The sequence below is a fragment of the Crinia signifera genome, chromosome 5 (genome assembly GCF_055691185.1).
Source record: "Crinia signifera chromosome 5, ASM5569118v1, whole genome shotgun sequence".
Taxonomy (NCBI): Eukaryota; Metazoa; Chordata; class Amphibia; order Anura; family Myobatrachidae; genus Crinia; species Crinia signifera.
In genome coordinates this window covers 296,559,604-296,578,511 of record NC_139221.1, presented here as the reverse complement: position 1 = coordinate 296,578,511, position 18,908 = coordinate 296,559,604, and the positions used below count along the sequence as shown (strand labels likewise).

Genomic DNA, 18,908 nt, shown 5'->3' with positions numbered 1-18,908 from the left:
TGACCCCTCTCCTCTAGTGAACACTAGCAATAAAAGAAGGGTGCTTGCCCCTTTAAGGATGTGCACCCGTGATGCTCATGCCCCTGATGCACGGAAGAGTCAGCCGCATCTACAGATGCCGCTCACTCCCCACCTGCCTCCTCGCAGAAGAACCAGACTCCAGTGATGCCGGACCCGGTAAGTAAACGCCAGGATCTGATGTGCTGTGATACGGATGCACTCATATACATTAGAAAACAGTGGGCACTACTAGGAGCCATTATTATATGTAGCCCACTCTTTACCACAACTCACTGGTAATATAAAAGTTTAAGTGCCTCCACCCAAATATATATGAATTATTGCACACTGGTCAAACATAATTGGGCAAACCCCACTGCCTGTAATTCCAAATAAGACCACCCAGTCACTGAGCTGTGTTTATCTTATTAATATATGTTAAATACAACCTTTACACATGAGAAAAAGCTTATAACATGTAATATATTTATTATATGGTACAATTCCATCTACATTACAGTTTACATCCCAGTACTACATGCACCTCTATGGCAATATTACTATTTCTAAACTTAACAAATATATTTGTGTGTGTGTGTATGTATGTATGTATGTGTATATATATATATATATATATATATATATATATATATATATATATATAGTACTCCAATGAAAGCGGCACTCACTCAGACTTGAATAAAAGGTCCTTTATTGGTCCTTTAACGGTTTCGAGGTTTCCCCCGTCGTCAGGGACAGCAGCACACAGACTGCACAGTTACAAACAGCATATAAATACCCCCACAGGACACCCCCCCAAAAAACAATTAAAAACACCTGCACAAACAATTTGCGATAAGAGAACTCACCTGCTCAGCATCGTGCACCCGGCGTCTTGAACCGGAAGCTGTCATTGTTCCGGGTCAGACGGCGTCACGATGTGCAGCAGGAGAAACGGCACTTCCGCCAACCAGACATTCACCGCTATGCCAGCCAAAGCCAGAAGCGGGAAGAAAGCGCTGCAGGAGGCCTAGACAGAGTCTCTAATGGTGGTTGCCTAGCAACCGGATGTAAACAAAATACAAGCAGCGTGTTTGTGGGCGCAAGCCAATGCGTTATGAGACCTCAATAATCAAAAATGTAGTTTAAAGTCTTAATAAATAAGCTACTCTGGTGTGGAAGCTAAATGACAAGCTCATGGATATACCAAGATAAATATATGAGGCTCAGCTATATTGCGTGCGCCCACTGCATGCAAATTTCATAACATGAATAAAAACAACAACATTGTGACAATATGTCATAATGACCGATGCAAGTAAAGAGAGAGCATAGCCCTGTTGTAACATCAATACAGTGGAAAAAATAGACTATAACTTCACATAAGACAATGGTGATCAAAATGGACTAGATATCATGTTTGAGTGTACATACATAAAAACACAGAATATACCAGGGAAGAAAAAATGGTTAATCAATGCGGATCGTGGCAGTCATTGTATACACATAAATACATAAAATATACTGAAGTGTAGAGAAACATAACACCAAACCCCACATGTCACAGGTAGCATTGGAGGCCCAAAGTCTCGTTGAGCCCCCCCGGGGACAGCGTGTTTAATTGATAAATCCAACGTGATTCACGTTGCATGAGGATCTTATTTCTATTACCTCCCCGCAAGGTGGGGGGAATATGATCAATAATCATAGATTTTATTTGGCTAACCGTGTGATTTTTCAACAGGCAGTGCCGTGCCATGGGCTGGTCACTAAATCCTTTAGTGAAGGCTTGTGAAATTGCTGTCCTATGTAGGGCCATGCGTTCTTTAAATTGACGCTGGGTTTTCCCCACATAGGACAGCATGCATGGGCATGTGAGAAGGTATATCACATATGTAGAGGAGCAAGTGAGGGGAAAATTTATGGAAAACAATTTGTCACCATGGGGGTGTTTGAATTTATCCCCTACTGTCATGGTCTTGCATGTAGTGCAACCCAGACAGCGGTGGCATCCATTTTTCCTGGATAAAAAGTGTGTCGATGTCTGATTGCTCCACCCAGTGATATCCAACTTCACATATATATATATAATCGTGGGTGGAATGATGGCCATTCAGCAAGGACAAGTTTTCCAAACATTAATTTATTTGCATAATGTAGATATACCTTCCGACGTAACGAGATGACCATCATCAGGAATTGCACAATCAAAGGAAAATGTGCATCAGATAAGCAGCCTGGCATCCATCCCTGAGATATGATCCAGATACATGTGAGCAATTCCATCTGGTGATTGTTAGGAATAGTCTAAAAAATGACAGGATTCAGCAGTTGGTCTATAAGGGTGCGCCTTGAAGGAGAACATGGTATGGTAAATAAATGTGCTGCTTCTCAGTAGTAATATTTCCATTTTTTTAATCTTGTACAAAATTTATAGGCAAAACTGCTGTCACTCTGTGAATTCTGGATGAAAAGGGGAGATGACATTGCCAAAAGGGGGCATGGCTTCACAGGCATGGTGCTCCTGTGAGCCACACCTCCTGCCGTCATCTCTATATTCAAGGGGCAATTAAAAATGGGCTTGTCATTACACCCCGCCCCAACATAGGGAAACACATGCAATCCTTCTGCGGATTAAGGGGTAGATGTGAAGTAATTTTGCCCCCTTCCCACATCCAGCAGTTGCTGATAAGTCATGAGGAAATGGGCATGTTGCAGGTGAGCCGCCCACTCCTTCGGTGCTTGCGGGAGACTACTCTAAAAATTGTGAGCCTCCCGCAGCTTTTGAGAGGATAGACAAATATGCCTTTTAATCTTGAAGTGAGTATAGTTTACAACTTCAGTTATCAGATCACTGACATTTCCTGCAAATAAAGATATAATAAAATTATAAATACACAAATAATTATTAAAACTCATTTGTTTACATTTTTTTATCCATGTTATTCATGTTCGCAATGAAGTGTTACAACTTAGCTTTTTTTTTGCCCCTGGACATAATAGAATTTAGTGAAACAAGTGATGGTTGGATAATTCTGAATGATACACAATACTATGTGAGCAAGGAAGAGACAACCATGGATAAAGCGCAAGAATTTTGTAAGAGGAATTTCGGGGACCTTACCACCTTCAGCAGTAACACGGAAAGGAAATTTCTCTGGAGATATGTAAGTTTTATATATTAATATTTTTCAAGGGAATGTATGATGCAACGTCAACAAGAAAAATCACAAGGTTCACACCAACATGTGGGATATATAGGCCAGGGATGCCTAGCCTCCCAGAATGGCGGGAAGGCTCCCGAAAATAGGGTTCCAGCGGAAGGTGGGCAACCCTCCCAAATTCTGAGGGACCCCCGCTCCCCACCACAGCGCTTAAGCACTGCAATCCGCGGGTTTTTGTGGAGGGGACGGGGCTAAAATGTCATGAACGCATCATTTTAGCCCTGCCCCCTCCATGAAGATCTGTGAATCGTGTTGTTTGCAGTCCTGCGGGCAGAGCTTGATTATGTCACAGATGTAATAGATATATTAAGACATAACCAGGAGCTTCTTCTTTTTTTTTTAAGTGTAGCAAAATTTTTTATAAATGAATTCATTATATATTCTATATAAGCACATACAATTCAACTGGGTACATAAAGTAATCACCTATGCCTCCCAATGACCAAATTTCTATATTAGGACTAGTCTGTAAAATCCTACCTTGGATCACGAAGTTCGGGGGTTCAGTTTTCGGAGACCCGAAAAAATTTGTCTCTTCATGTACATTAATATGCAAGAAAAATGTAATTTAAATTACAAAACTGTAACAATAGAACCTCACTGTGAAGCCAACCATATAGAAAATAATATATCAAATAGCTTCCATCTGACAATTTTTAAAAAACAATTTAAAGCATCATATTAACTGCCAATTACTGGCTTTATTGATATCAGAGAGGGGTCATAGAAAGCAACTGAAAGACAAGTATTCATTGAGGCCTGACGGAGCCACTGTATTTAAACGATGGTTCCATCTGGCTTCCAGTTGTAGTAATACTTTGTTGTTATCTCCTGCCCTCTTTAACAGGGGTTCCTGAGTGAATGGTTTATACTGCAAAGTAGCCGGCGTGTGATGTGCAGCCTTAAAGTGTAGAGCGACTGGCTGGTCACAATCTTTTCCCTCCAAAGCCAGGTGGATTGCTGAGCGATGTTGTGTTGCCCTGTCCTTAAAAGTACAGGCTGTCTTTCCAATGTACAAATACCCGCATGGGCACTGGAATGGTGGCGATGGGGAGTCTGGCTCGATCTGTATGAATCATGTTAAATAGACATGGCACCAATTTCCCCAGTGATACTTGCATCTGTGCAGCGAGTGTTGGACCATCTAAGAGATGAGCATAATTAAAAGGATGCAGGATGTGTGGGCCCCCTGGACCTAGGGCCCGTGTGTACCACACACCTTGCACCCATTATAATATTCCAATGAATAAAACAATTTACAGTATCGCAAAAAAAAATAAAAAAATTCATAAAGTATGAATTTATTGGGGAGAGATTATGCCAAACAAATCTTATTAATGTTTTTAGACTCTGTGACAAAAATAATAAATCAAGGGGGGCCATAGATGTGAAATATCTCGTATATACTACTGCAACTTCACCCCTAGACAGGGCAGCCAAGAGGAATGCCGGGCCCGGTAAAATGTTGGGGGCATGGCCTAATTGCAGGAGGTGTGTTTAGGGGGTGAAAATCCACTATAAAGTCAAGGGGTGGGTGTTATTGGTGACACCCCCCCCCCCCCTCACCAGCAGCAACACATATTTACAGCATGTGCTGCGCTTACAGTAGGCTTAGCATGAGCCCTGTCAGTGAGACGCTCATGCTAATAAGCTGTAGGTATGTTCTACTGCTCGGGAGAGATGGAGGGAGAAGGGGGGGTCGGCCCCTCCAGCAAGCCTGGGCGCGGGTAATTAGTACTCCCCTCTTGGCAGCCCTGCCCCTAAAGGGGGATAGGGCTGGAGAAGTCAGAGCCAATACCCCTTGAGTCGCCCAGGTGATTTCTGGGCAGCAGGATCGCATGCAATATATCACATCAGATATATTGCATACTGTCATTTTGCATGCTATATATTGCTTGAAATCCCATTCCCGGCTGCCGGGAAGCTGTCCGAGTCGGAGGTTGACTATGCAGGCAGATCTTTGATTCCAATCCGATGCACACAGGACAGCACATCGTATCAGTTGTCAATCACCTGATTTCTTGGCCCGATTCATCGGAATCAAATGAAAAGTGGCCATATCAGACAAGTGTACAGTATGTCCAACTTTAATAAGGCATGGTCCCTCACCACAGAATGCTAATGCTGCTTTCAGACCGCAAAACTGGCTTTGACCCTGTATTTTAAAACGTTTTAAAAAACGGGTCTGCCAGGTAACAACCCCTTTCACACCGCATCCATTAAACGGTATATTACCGTTTAAATGGCGTTTTTTGTACATAATCCCGTTTCAGGGAACCCGTGCAGGAGCGTATGTATATGGGGTTCCCCAAACAGTGTTCCCTGTTCTCTGTGACAGTTTGCAGTGTTCCCCTATCCCTCCAACACTCTACACTCTATAGCCTCTGCACTGGCAAGGGTTACTGGTCTGGCAGCGTCTCTCTGGAGCACGGTGTACTCAGTGGGCACTGCAGCACTGCTGTGCTCAGGTTACTGTTCCCCATCCATCCCAGCGGACCGCTCCACTCCTTACCTCCCGCTAGATGCTCGCCTCCTGCCCGCAGAGACTTGTTGCTCGCACCGCCCCCCGGTGCCGTACTCAGGAGGCTGCTGCTGGCTGGAGCACGCCCGGGAGAGGTGGAGCGGCGGTGCAGGGCTCCGGCTGTGTGCACTGATAGAGGGTTTGGCGCATCTCCCTGCATGACGCGTTGGAACAGCGGCTCCCCTGTGCCCGCACCCCCAGCGACCTGACCCGGCCCATGACTGTACACAGGCGGCGGTGCCCGAGCGCAGGCGACGCTGCCCAGTGACATGGACTGCAAAGTGTCCGAGGGAGCTGGGGCAGCGGCTGTGACACCGCCTCCACCTCATAATCACTCTCCTCCTCGGGCTCACAGACTCTGTCGGAGGGGGGCATGAAGGCGAATTCTGTGGGGAGCAGCACCGACTGTGACTGGAGGGATGCGCAAAGGGGGAGAGCAGGAGAGAGGACAGCGGTGCATAGGGGAACCGGAGAGAGGACAGCGGTGCAGAGGGGAACCGGAGAGAGGACAGTGGTGCAGGGGGAAAAGAATGAGAAAGAAGAAGACGGGGAGGTGAGACAAGTACTTTTACCATTTCAGACCCTTTGAGACACCAAAAAACCGGGCCTGAAATGGGTAGGACCCTGCTTTTTTACCGTTTCCAAAAACCGGTATTTTGGAAACAGCAAAATCACTCTGCACCTTTCAGACCGCACATATTACCGTTTTGAAACGGTTAAAAAACGGCAAAATACCGGTTAAAAAGTGCGGTCTGAAAGGGGCATAAATAAACTTGAAAGCATGGGATTAGGTTATAAAACAGATGACATAATAAGAAACGGGTTGCAGGATAAGGAAGAAAGTGCTAGTAAATGGCAAAATAAAATTATTAAAGATGTAGGTAGATTTGAGGACTAGTCAAGAATTTGGCAACTATGTGGCCAAAACCCAGAAGTTAAAAATAGTATCATGGGTATTTATTATTATTATTATTATTATTATTATTATTAATAATAAAGTTTCTTATATAGCACAGAATATTTTGTTGCGCTTTACAATAGGAGACAGTGATACAACAAACTGGGTATTTACAGACAGTTAAAGGTATGAGGGCCCTGCTCGCAAACTTACAATCTATAGGGAAATATTCATTGATACACAAGGATAGATATTCTTTATTGCAATAATTCCACCAGAATGCAAAGGTTCCAGGTGTACTGCAAGATACGGTGACCCTGCAGTTTGGCCAGGGGTCAGGAGGATGGAAAATGTGAAAAAAGAAAGAGAGTGGATATATGTGGGCAGTATGTGTAGTAGGGAATATAGATTGTAAGCTCCACTGGGGCAGGGACTGATGTGAATGTTCAACTACAGTATACTCTGTAAAGCGCTGCGGAATCTGTGTGCACTATATAAGAAACTGTTAATAAATAAATAATAATGTGGACTGTACAGTGGGGATGTGATTACATAGGAATGGTATATGATGGTTAGGTGGCTGGTTCTGAAATGTCGGTACTTGTTTCCTAGCACGGCGCCGTCGTGGTAGATCGCATACCTTAAGTTAAGGTAACTTAAGGTATGCGATGGACGCGATGGACGCGATTTTCTGCTAATTACCGGGCTTTATCGCCGGCAATAAGAATATCGCGTTGATCGCATCCATCGCATGCCATTATAATGGCATGCGATGCGACCGACGTGATCAACGCGATTTTACATAGGGCTCAATGTTAAATGAGCTTTCAATGTTAAAATCGCATTGATCGCGTCCATCGCATGCTATTGTAATGGCATGCGATGGACGAGATCAAAGCGATTTTACATAGGGAACATTGGGAAATGGGCCAATGTGCCCAATTTCTCATTGTATATGCACCTTCATGGTTTTTAAGTGTGTGAAATGTCCCCCCATAGTTTACGCCACCCCACTATTGACGCCAACCCGAAGCGTGGCGAGCGCAGCGAGCCCGCGAGGGGCGGCGGTACGCGTCCTCCGACCTTTTCTTACCCCCACTATCCACGTCGGCATGGAGCTGATTTTAAAAAGTGTGGCGATCCCCGCGAGGGGACGTGTATACCTGTGAAGTTATGCGCGTCCCCTCGCTGCGCTCGCCACACTTTGTACAATCAACTCCATGCCGACGTGGATAGTGGGGGTATTAAAAGGTCGTAGGACGCGTACCGCTGCGCTCGCCATGCTTCGGGTTGGTGTCAATAGTGGGGTGGCATTAACAATGGGGGGACATTTCAGCCATGAGGGGGGGTATGCAATTAAATTTGGGGTTTCGGGGGATTTTTACATTGGGCACAATGTAAAATTGGGTCTCCGGGACCATTTTACATTGATTCCAATGTAAAAATCGCGTCGATCGCATCGCATGCGATTTGGTTGCATGCGATGCGATCGACGTGACTTTGCGGTCCCGATCCTTGAGATAAAAATCGCTGGCGCCGTGCTAGGAAACAAGTACCGAAATTTCCTCAAAATATTTCTCCTGGCATTCACTTCAGAGAGCTCATTCTTTGTCTCATCAGACCAGATAAATATGTTTCTCATGGTCTGAGAGACCTTCAGAGCATTTTGGCAAAAAAATTCGGATTTTACTCCTTTTTCCTTGACCCAATAGAAAATCTTTGGAGGGAGCTGAAAGCCGTGCCCGGCGACAGCCCCAAAACATGACAGATCTAGAGAAGATCTGCATGGAAGAGTGGGAAAAAATACCTGCTACAATGTGTGCAAACCTGGTCAAGAACTACAGGAAACGTTTGACCTCTGTAACTGCCAACCAAGCTTATATTACAAAGTATTGAGTTTAACTTTTTGATTGTCCAAATATTTATTGTCCGCAAGAATATACAAATAAATTGTTTAAAAATCATGCAATGTTATTTTATGGTTTTTTTCCACATTCTGTCTCTCACAGTTGAAGTGTTCCTATGATGGAAATTACAGACCTCTCTCATCTTTTTAAGTGGGTCAACTTGCACACTCGGTGGCTGTCCAAATACTTTTATGCACCACTGTATGTATATATGTATATATGCAGGTATGTATACATATATACTAGTAAGCCCGCTCAAAGTAAAAGCTTTGAAAACTAGTATGCTACCTTCTGTGTTTGTGCATGTGTGAGAAAGATGTAGTTTCACTCTCTGCCAGCAGATGGCAGTGTTTTGAAAACTTATGGACACTAGACATATATATATATATATATATATAGATGATAGCCTTTTTCTTATATCCAGGTATTGGAACCAAGTAAATGAATCACGACTCCATAAAAGGACATTTCTTTAAAAAGTCTCTTTCATATAACATTCTGTTAATGTAGTATATCATACAGATGAATTCAATTTCTTGAACTTTTTTACAATGCATGAATTCACAGTTGAAATCTATACATACATATTGTGGCAGGGATAGCATACCCCCAAATGAAGATAATGTGGAGGAACCGGTCCAGATTTTAGAGCAGCAGCAGGGAAACTGACATGATCACTGTTGGGCTCATTAGCACCTGTGCTCTCCTGATATAAGGGTTTCCAGAGCAGAGGGCCATTGCTGGTGGAATAGCTGCCCAAGTGACCATTGGAGCTTTCTGAAGAGCTTTCTAAAGAGTTTGTATTATGCTGTGACCCCTGTATGCTGCAATGCTGTAACCATTCTGTTGTGCGAGTCTGGCATATTAAATTAAGCCTCCTAAGTTTGCCCTTAAAGGGGAAGTGCAGGGTAATATGGAGGAATTACTAAAAAAGTTTGCTGAACTGGCAGCTGGGCAGTAAGCTCAGGTCCAGATGATGTATGAAGGGCAGTAGCATCTGGCTGAAGGACAGCAAGCTCAGGTGCATATATTTCATGAGGAGTTGAAGGAGCTGAGAAAGGAGAGGCTACCAAGGCTCACCCTAGCTGACAACATAGAGGCGTTCCTTTTGTATGTTTGGGCACATGGCCACACATGTGGGATGGCCTGCAGAGGAATGGTCTGACAAGCTGGCTCCCTGTTTAACAGTGGAGACACAGAGAGCCGATGTGGTTATGTCTGTGGCTGTTACATTCCGAGAAATGGAATGACTAAGATAGGCATGTAGTGGGTAAAAGCTAGGCTGTGATGACCTAAGGGAAGCATGTGACTCGGCATTCAATAAGGATGTAGGGATTGAAAAGTTAGCTGTGGATATGAGTTGCAGGAAAAGGAGAAGGGGGAGTCTTCCTTTTTCTCCCGAGTTTCCCCACCCTCCCTTTCCTTACTTTGGATGTGGGGAGCTGTTTCGTTGTGTTGGCTGTTTGGCGGGAAAGAACGGCAGGTTTATTGATCTAAGGTCTTCATTAATGGATGATTTGTTCTATATAGTGGTTTTTCGGTGTGCTATAGTCGTTTGCTGGATCACCCGGTCGGGGACAGCAACACCAACTGGATGGCTGGGCAGTCAATGTAGAAGGCTGAGCAGATCCCACTTGTGGTTAGGATGTTTACTGATTGCGTAGGTTAATTATAGGTGGAACTTAAATTAGCTGTTCTTTCTTGGCCACCATTAATTAATTAATTAACATCAATTAAATTAGTTTAAAGTCTTGAATAAATACAGCTAACACTTTCTGCCAAACCTATGTCTCCTAGGTTGAGTTAAAGTGCTGATTATCATGCAAACACAAAGTCACACATCAGCTCCTGGGATGTTTATACCCTGCCCTTAAGAAAGCAATACTTGATAGGATTGGAGTAACAGGCCCCAGCAGCCAGATAAAAACTATGCAGTGAAAAATGTGGAAAATAGTCGCACTGGAATAGACTATGTGGATGTTAGACCACTCAGTGCAGCAGTGGGCCCTTCAGGCCGACCCCCAGACATTGCAGGAGCTGGCAATGGTGATTGAGCGACACCTGACTTTGGGAAAAATTACGTAAAGCCAGGTCAGAAATCGTGCCAGTGCCAAAGCCGAGGACCCAGGTCCCGGTGATTTCTACTTTACCAACAAAGGGTGTGCTGTATTTTGTATTGAAAAATAATTTGCTATATTGTGTTACTACTTTACAGGGGAAAAGAGAAGATCATTTGTTAGTTCCCTGAAAACTTAAGCGGTTGGTATTAGAAGCTGCACATATGCATTTGTGTGGTGGCCATTTAGGGGAGGAGAAAAAACTCCACCGCATAGTTAAGGTTCTTTTGGCTAGACATCTATGCCTCAGTCAAGAAATAATGTTAGGAATGCCCAGTGTGCCAGAAGACAGCTCCTCGGTCAGAGTTTAGGGCTCCACTGGTACACCTCCATATAATTTCCGTTCATTTTGAGTGAATTGTTATGGATCTGATGGGGTCAATGGAAAAATCTATTTGAGGGCACTAATTCAAGCTAATTGTAGTGGATTATGCCACCAGATACCCAGGGGTGTGGTATAAGAGCCCGACAGTCGGGATTCCGACAGTCATTAGTCAGACGTCGGAATCCCGACTGCACAGCGTGGGGAGCGCAATGAAGCCCCTTGCGGGCTCGCTGCGCTCGCCACACTGCGGGCACGGTGGCAAGCTGTGCTCGCCACCTATTTTATTCTCCCTCTATGGTGGTCATGGACCCCCATGAGGGAGAAGTCGGGATTCCGACGTCGGAGGAATGACTGTCGGAATCCCGACTGTCGGGGAGCTGTCCGGCACCCATACCAAGAGGCTATACCCTGTATAATATGAAATCTGGCACTATTGCCAGAGTGCTGCTAACCCTGTAAACCTGCCTAGGAACACTGACGGAGGTCTTAATGGGCCAAGGTACCTTGTTTGTTTCCAAGTTTATGAAGGATTTATGCCAGTTATTAAAGGTAGACAGGATTACCACCTCAGTGTACCACCCACAAACAGATGGCCTGGTAGAATGGTTTCATCAAACACTTAAACAAATTATAAAGAGGGCAGTGTCTCAAGAAAGAACCAAACTGGGACTTGCTCCTACCTTTTTGGATGTTCACAGTCAGATAGGTACCCCAATCCTCTACAGGATTTAGGCCCTTTGAGCTACTCTATGGGAGACAGCCCAGAGGGATTCTGGATTTATTAAAAGAACAGAGCAAACAACAACCTTGTCAGGAGCCTAACATTGTTCAGTTTGTGTCCTAATTGTACGTCTATCTAAGGCAGATTGCGCCACTTATGAACAAACTTATGGGAAGGGTTCAATAACGTCAGATACAAAGTTATGACATCACTGCATTCAACTGGTCCTTTAAACTGGGAGACAAGGTCCTAGTGCTTGTACCTATTACAGAAAGTATGATGTATGCTCAATGATGACACCAAAACAACAAGACAACTACGAAATCAGTCACGTAAAGTAGAACGCCAATGGCGCAAATCTCGTAGTACGACTGATTTCCTCGCATATAAAACTAGCTACTACTCCTACAGCAATGCTTTGGATACTGCCAAACAAACATACTACCAATCTCTCATCTCTTCTCATGCCACCAACCCTAAGCGACTTTTTAACACCTTTAAGTCTCTTCTGTACCCTCCCCCTCCTCCCCCACCGGCTACCATCAGTGCACAAGAACTTGCCTCCTACTTTAAGGACAAGATTGATAACATCCGAGATGAAATGGTATGCTCTTCCACAACCTCTAACCCTCTTTCTTTCCCACCTGAACCCTCTGGCACTTTCTCTTCATTTGAGCCCACAAATGAAAAGGAAGTATCCGCACTCTTCTTATCCTCTTACTCTACTACCTCTCCGCTCGATCCTATACCTGCGCAAGTCATTAAAAATCTATCTCCTGTGATTATTCCAACCTTAACTAAAATCTGCAATCTCTCTCTTACTACTGGTACTTTTCCTTCTCTGCTCAAACATGCAGTGATAACTCCTATTCTAAAAAAACAGAATTCTGACCCTAACTCTCTCTCTAACTATCGTCCTATATCTCAGCTCCCCTGCCTCTCCAAGCTACTGGAGAGACTTGTCTACTCTCGCCTCACAAACTTTCTTAACTCTAACACCTTATTAGACCCACTTCAGTCAGGTTTTCGCTCTCAACACTCCACTGAGACAGCACTGACTAAAGTGGTGAATGATCTGGTAATGGCTAAGTCTAAAGCCCATTACTCACTACTTATTCTTCTTAATCTTTCTGCTGCATTTGACACAGTCGATCACTCTCTTCTCTTACAAACACTACACTCCCTAGGTCTTAATGATACAGCCCTTTCCTGGTTCACATCTTACCTATCTGATCGCTCTTTCAGTGTTCGCTTCTCTAACTCTACTTCCTCTTCATTACCTCTGTCAGTTGGAGTTCCGCAAGGTTCAGTCTTAGGTCCTCTGCTCTTCTCAATCTATACCTCCTCTCTTGGCAAACTAATCAGCTCTTTCAGATTTCAGTATCACTTGTATGCTGATGATACTCAAATCTATCTATCAACCCCAGAGTTGTCACCAGTGGTTTTGGGTCGAGTTTCTGATTGTCTCTCTGCCATCTCATTTTGGATGTCTTGTCGCCAACTCAAACTCAATATTAACAAAACGGAATTACTTATATTCCCGCCAACTAAGAACAGTTACCATCCTGACATCTCCATCGCTGTTGACAACTCTATAATCTACCCTACCCCACAAGCTCGTTGCTTAGGGGTCATCCTCGACTCTGAACTGTCCTTTCTTCCCCACATTCAATCTGTCTCCAAATCATGTTACATGCTTCTAAAAAACATATCCAAAATACGACCCTATCTCACACAAGACACTACCAAATCTCTTATCCATGCACTCATTATATCCCGCATTGATTATTGCAATAGTCTCCTAACTGGTCTTCCCAAGAATAGACTCTCACCACTGCAATCAATTTTAAATGCTGCTGCTAGGCTGATCTTCCTTGCAAGACGCTCATCGTCTGCTGATCCGCTCTGCCAGTCCCTCCATTGGTTGCCTGTATATTACCGTATTCAATATAAAACACTTCTACTTGCTTATAAAGCTATTAACCATACTGCACCAGCATATATCTCTGCACTTATCACAAAATATCTCCCATCTCGACCACTACGCTCTACACAAGATCTGCATCTCTCTTCTGCACAGATCACTAGCTCCCATTCATTATTACAGGACTTTTATCGGGCTGCTCCCATCCTATGGAATGCCCTTCCACGCACATTAAGACTCTCCACCAGTCTTCAAACCTTCAAGCGTTCCCTGAAAACTCACCTCTTCAGGCAAGCCTATCATATTTAAGTTCTACATGCATAACCCTCCGAGGCACTTATGTATTATATAGCTTCCCTTCTGGACTTGTAACTGCTATTACTGGTGCCTGTCCTTATGTTTCCCTCCTATATCCCTATAGATTGTAAGCTTGCAGCAGGGCCCTCCTACCTCCAAGTCTGTCTGTTGTTACCCAGTTTGTCTTATCACTGTCTACTATTGTAAAGCACAACGGAATCTGCTGCGCTATATAAGAAACTGTAAATAAATAATAAATAAATAAATAAATGATGGGGCCATTATGAGATCATGTAGGCAGTGGGACCAGTCAATTACAAGGTTCAACAGATAGGTAGAAGATGAGAGGTCCAAATCTACCATATAAACCTGTTAAAACATTGGAAGGAAAGTGCCAGTCAGCCTGCAAAAAATGTACCAGAATGCCAGGTACCCATTGAAGTCACACAGACCTGGTCAGAAACAGGAAGTGGTGAATTTGGTGGCACAGTACCAACATTTGTTTTCTGCCATTCCATAAAGGGCACAGATCATCCAACATGATGTTGAGACTCCACCTGTGGTAGTCATTACCTTACCACTCTTGATTTGACAAAAGGATGTTGGCAAATTCCTTTGGCAGAAGCTGCTAAGGCAAAAACAGCCTTCTCTACCCCAGAGGGCTTATTTCAGTACAAAGTGCTGCCATTTGATTTTACATGGTGTCCCAGTAACTTTCCAAAGAGCTATGAATATTTTGCTGCAACCCCACAGAGAATAAGCAGTTGCATATTTAGACTACATTTTTGTGAGCAGTTGACTGGGAATCACAACTACCAAAGGTAGAGGCCATCTTAAAGTCTCTAGGGGCACACAGATTTACTGCCAACCCTGAGAAATATGCCATTAGTATGGTGGAAGACAAGTATTTGGGGTACATTGTGGACAGAGGACAGGTGAAACCTCAGCCTAGTAGGGTAGAAGCAGTTCTCCCTTGGGAGGTCATTCTAATTCATACTCCCCATTGCGGATGTCAGTTGCCCGCCCTCTTCACACACAAAGATGCCACCAGAGAGTGACTTAGATTTGTGAGTGCTGTAGAAATCATTCAATGGTCGGCAATTTATGCAAAACACCCATTCGCATGCATGCGGGGAAAATCGCATGCGGGAGGGTGTTTGTGCGGGTGGCGCTAAACTGAAATTTGCAGCTTTGAAAGTCAACTAGAATGACCCACTTGGTCTAAACCCAAATGTAATGTAAGTCTCTCTTTCAGCCTCCCTCCCCTGTGTTTTTCAGCCTCCTCTATGTCTCTCGGCCTCCCTATCTTCTAGCCTCCAGGGTTTTTTTAAAGCGGCAATCATTTACACTGCAAAATCAGATGCGTTTGCAGAGTAAATGATTGCCGCTTTAAAAAACCCTGGAGATTTCTTACCAAATCTCTCACTTTCTGATTCTCTCGTCCTATTAAATTTCACCCAAAGTCTCTTTTTGTTCCAAAAGTAAAGTAAAATTAGCTGGTTCTATGTAATAAAATGTTAACATTTAATCTTAGTAACTGTACTGTAATTTTCTCTTTCTCTCCTTTAGGCTTTAAAATATAGGAAAAGTTATGCTTTTTTCATTGGTTTAAAATTATCACTGGATAAAGAATTTAAGTAAGTGCAACTTGTGTGTTGTTGTGTCTTCATTATCTTATGTTGTATTACTGGCAAACATACTTACAGTCGGTTAGAGCCACATTCTTACAGTGATTTACCCAAATCTGTACCTTATACAAGATGCCGGCTAAAAAGTAACAGCAGTTATACCATACTGTACTTGCTGAGATTCCAGACAAGCTGCTGGATTTCTGACTGTCCCAAAAGTGTTCTAGCAGCATTTTACAAATTTTGTTTGTAATTGAATTCTTCCATGCATATACTGTATATTAATGTATATCTACCCAGTGGCAAACGCAGGATTTTTAGAGAGGGGTCTCCAAATGTAATCCACAATCTCCCACTATAGAGCACATTGGAGTAAGTATGGGAATCTGGGGGAGTGGTAACAGCCATGAAAATTGGTCTTTTTATACACTGGATACTGGACGGAATACAGTAATAATATTAAACAGTACAGATGGTCTATAGCTGGGGTAGACAACCCTAGTCCTCGTGAGCTACCAACAGTGCATGTTTTGGAGGTCTCCTCACAGAAACACAAGTGAGCTAATAGCTCCATCTGTGTATCTTTTAAAATGTGTCAGTGATTAATGAGTGCAGCTGTGCAGCAGCTAGGTTGTCTGGAAATGTGAACTGTTGGTAGCTCTCGAGGGCTAGGGTTGGCTACCACTGCTTTAGACTATGGCTGCAGAATACTGGTCTAATACATAAACCCCTTGAGTAGTTGCTTTTGCTGGGGCAGGGCAAACCTACCAGGGCAGATTTGTCCTGTCCCAGCAAAACCCACCACAGAATGTAGGGCAACCCCCCCCCCCCCATCACCCCGCCCCTCCTGTCACTCCCCGCCCCCTCACTTCCGCTACGGCGATTGTACACTGTAGCTCCACTGCTCCAGCTTCCATTCACTGCTGTGAGCAGGCAGCAGAGTTGGGGGATGTTCATGGCAGCTCTGGAGGACCCCCTAGCTGCCCCGAACATCACAGAGCCTACTGTCTGCTCACTGCACCTAATGGCAGTGGCAGGGGAGCTCTAGCGTAGGATTGCCGGAGTGGAGAGGTGAGGGGGAGTGACAGGAGGGGGTGCCACTAGAGATGGTGCACAGCTGGAGGCACCACGCACATACTTACTGTACCTACTGGTGGTATGCCCCATCATCATCAATCTAGTTCTTGATTAATGAAAACATTTTTTTTTTTTCTGTGGGTTCTAATAGATGATTAAACTGCCGTCCTCTCTGCCACTGTTATATGCTTTATTCTTTTATACTGCCTTGTGTTTGTGCTACTGCTTTGTTGTTTAGCCAACCAGCCGTTGGACAATATCGATGAACAATATTTTGAACTGTGAGGTGATCAAGCTTTACTGAAAATAACTGTAAATTAATGTTATTGAGGTTATTAATACTCTAGAATTAAAACCGTCCCACATTACATGTTTGAATTTTTTTCCTTCTTTTTTAAAAGACAGAATTATAGTCAAAACCATAACATAATGGTCAGCGCACAACTCCCATACTGTTACTTTAACAGGCTTAACTTGGTTGCAACTGTGCCCTCTTCTGCTTTACCATGTTGCTCTTCATCACAAACTATACCTTAGTATTTACAGTTATTTATTTATTTTTATAGAATTTTTATTTTTTGAGAGTAATTTTTTTTAAATAACATTTACTACAATCATAACATACAATCATTCATACTTTACAGCACATATCAGAAACACAAGTCTAAGTTTGTAGACATTAATCTTACATCGGGAGGTACTGTAGACACTTCTTATTGCATAGGATTTTTCTGCAGGGGGGGTGAGACATCTATTCTGTTCAATATTAACATTAGCAGCAGTGGTGGATATATTAAAAAAGAAAAAAGGAGTTCCAGCCCTAGTCACATAAAATTACAATCTGTAACCAGTCTCGGACAACCTATGGTGTGTACTGCACGTCACTTTGATGATATTTCATCTAGATGATATCTATTATAGTACCTTAGATTGGTATTAGGCATTTTTGTTCAGGGTGATATGTACCTATTATGGGTCATCACTGTTATTAAGAAATCTAATAAAAAAGAAAAAAAAAGAATGACAAAACTCTATAACCCTCCCCTCCCTCATGCCCTTGTTTCTCCATATTAAATTATTATCTATTTACTTTCTACTATTTTCTTTCTTTACTTCTATGACTTTGTGACCGCCCCTTTTTATCTTGTAATATTCTTATTGGTGCCATGGTTTCCAAATTGAATAAAATTTAGTACTAGTGCCTCTAGACGCATAGGTACATTTTTCGTGTTCATATGTGACATACACAAGATTAATCCATTCCTTAATTCCTTAGTATTTACAGTTATAATGTATAAAACCTATACATGAAAACCTATAGATTGTAAGAACCAACCATACTACTGTATTTGTTTCTCATTAGGTGGCTGGACAATTCTCCTATGGACTTTGTTGCATGGGCGATTAATGAACCCAACTTTTCCAATGATGATGAGAACTGTGTTGCGATGTATAGAGACTCAGGTTTGTGTTATATTTATAAAACACATACTGTATGTAGTTATTTACCAGAAATAAAGATATATTCATATTAGTTTAAAATTAACTTTTTTTGTGGGTTAGTGCAAGCCACCTATCTCTCTGCTGTCCATGGGTGCAGTGTAGGCAAATTTAATACCTTGGCATTCTGCATTATTTCTGTGATTTTCTATTGAATAATTCAGTTTAATAAGCTACTGTATTTGTGTATATGAGCCCTTTTCATCCTTAACTCAAGTAGAGGGGTTCTCAACTCCAGTCCTGAAGTGCCACCAACAGGACATGTTCTGTGGATCTCGTTAATTTCACAGGAGACACAGACACAAATCTTCTAAACATGACTGTTAGGAAAACTTGAGGGTTGAGGCTGAGAATCACCTCTCTAGTATCTTCCTCAGAAGATGAGAAAGCCTCAATAAATGCAATAAAAGTACTGTAGCATTTTTTCTGGTGCTTATGTAGTTTCACGGCGGTAGGGAAATCGCATTTTCATCGCATCGCATGTGATCTGATCACATGCAATCGCATGCGATGCAATGGTACTTTTGTAGTTTGAAGTTCACCTGCCCATGGAGCATCGCATGTGCGATCAGATTGCATGCAATTCGATGCGAATAAGCACATTTAGCACAACCCCACTATCCACGACACCCCGAAGCGTGGCGAGCGGACGCGATACGAGTCCTCCCGACTAATTCATACCCCCACTATCCACATCGGTGTGGAGTTGATTTTATAACGAGCCCAAAGCGTGGGGAGCGCAGCGAGCCCCACACAGGGACGCGGAATA

General features: G+C 43.2%; 1 protein-coding gene across 1 annotated transcript in view; it reads left to right on the top strand.

The window, feature by feature from the left end:
* Positions 1-18,908, top strand: part of LOC146081226 (macrophage mannose receptor 1-like) — a 282,981-nt gene that overhangs the window by 137,912 nt on the left and 126,161 nt on the right. The window contains exons 12-14 of the mRNA XM_083189331.1: positions 3,004-3,167; positions 15,504-15,571; positions 18,003-18,103. Coding sequence (XP_083045457.1) covers positions 3,004-3,167; positions 15,504-15,571; positions 18,003-18,103 — 333 coding nt within the window. The remainder of the gene's footprint in view (positions 1-3,003; positions 3,168-15,503; positions 15,572-18,002; positions 18,104-18,908) is intronic.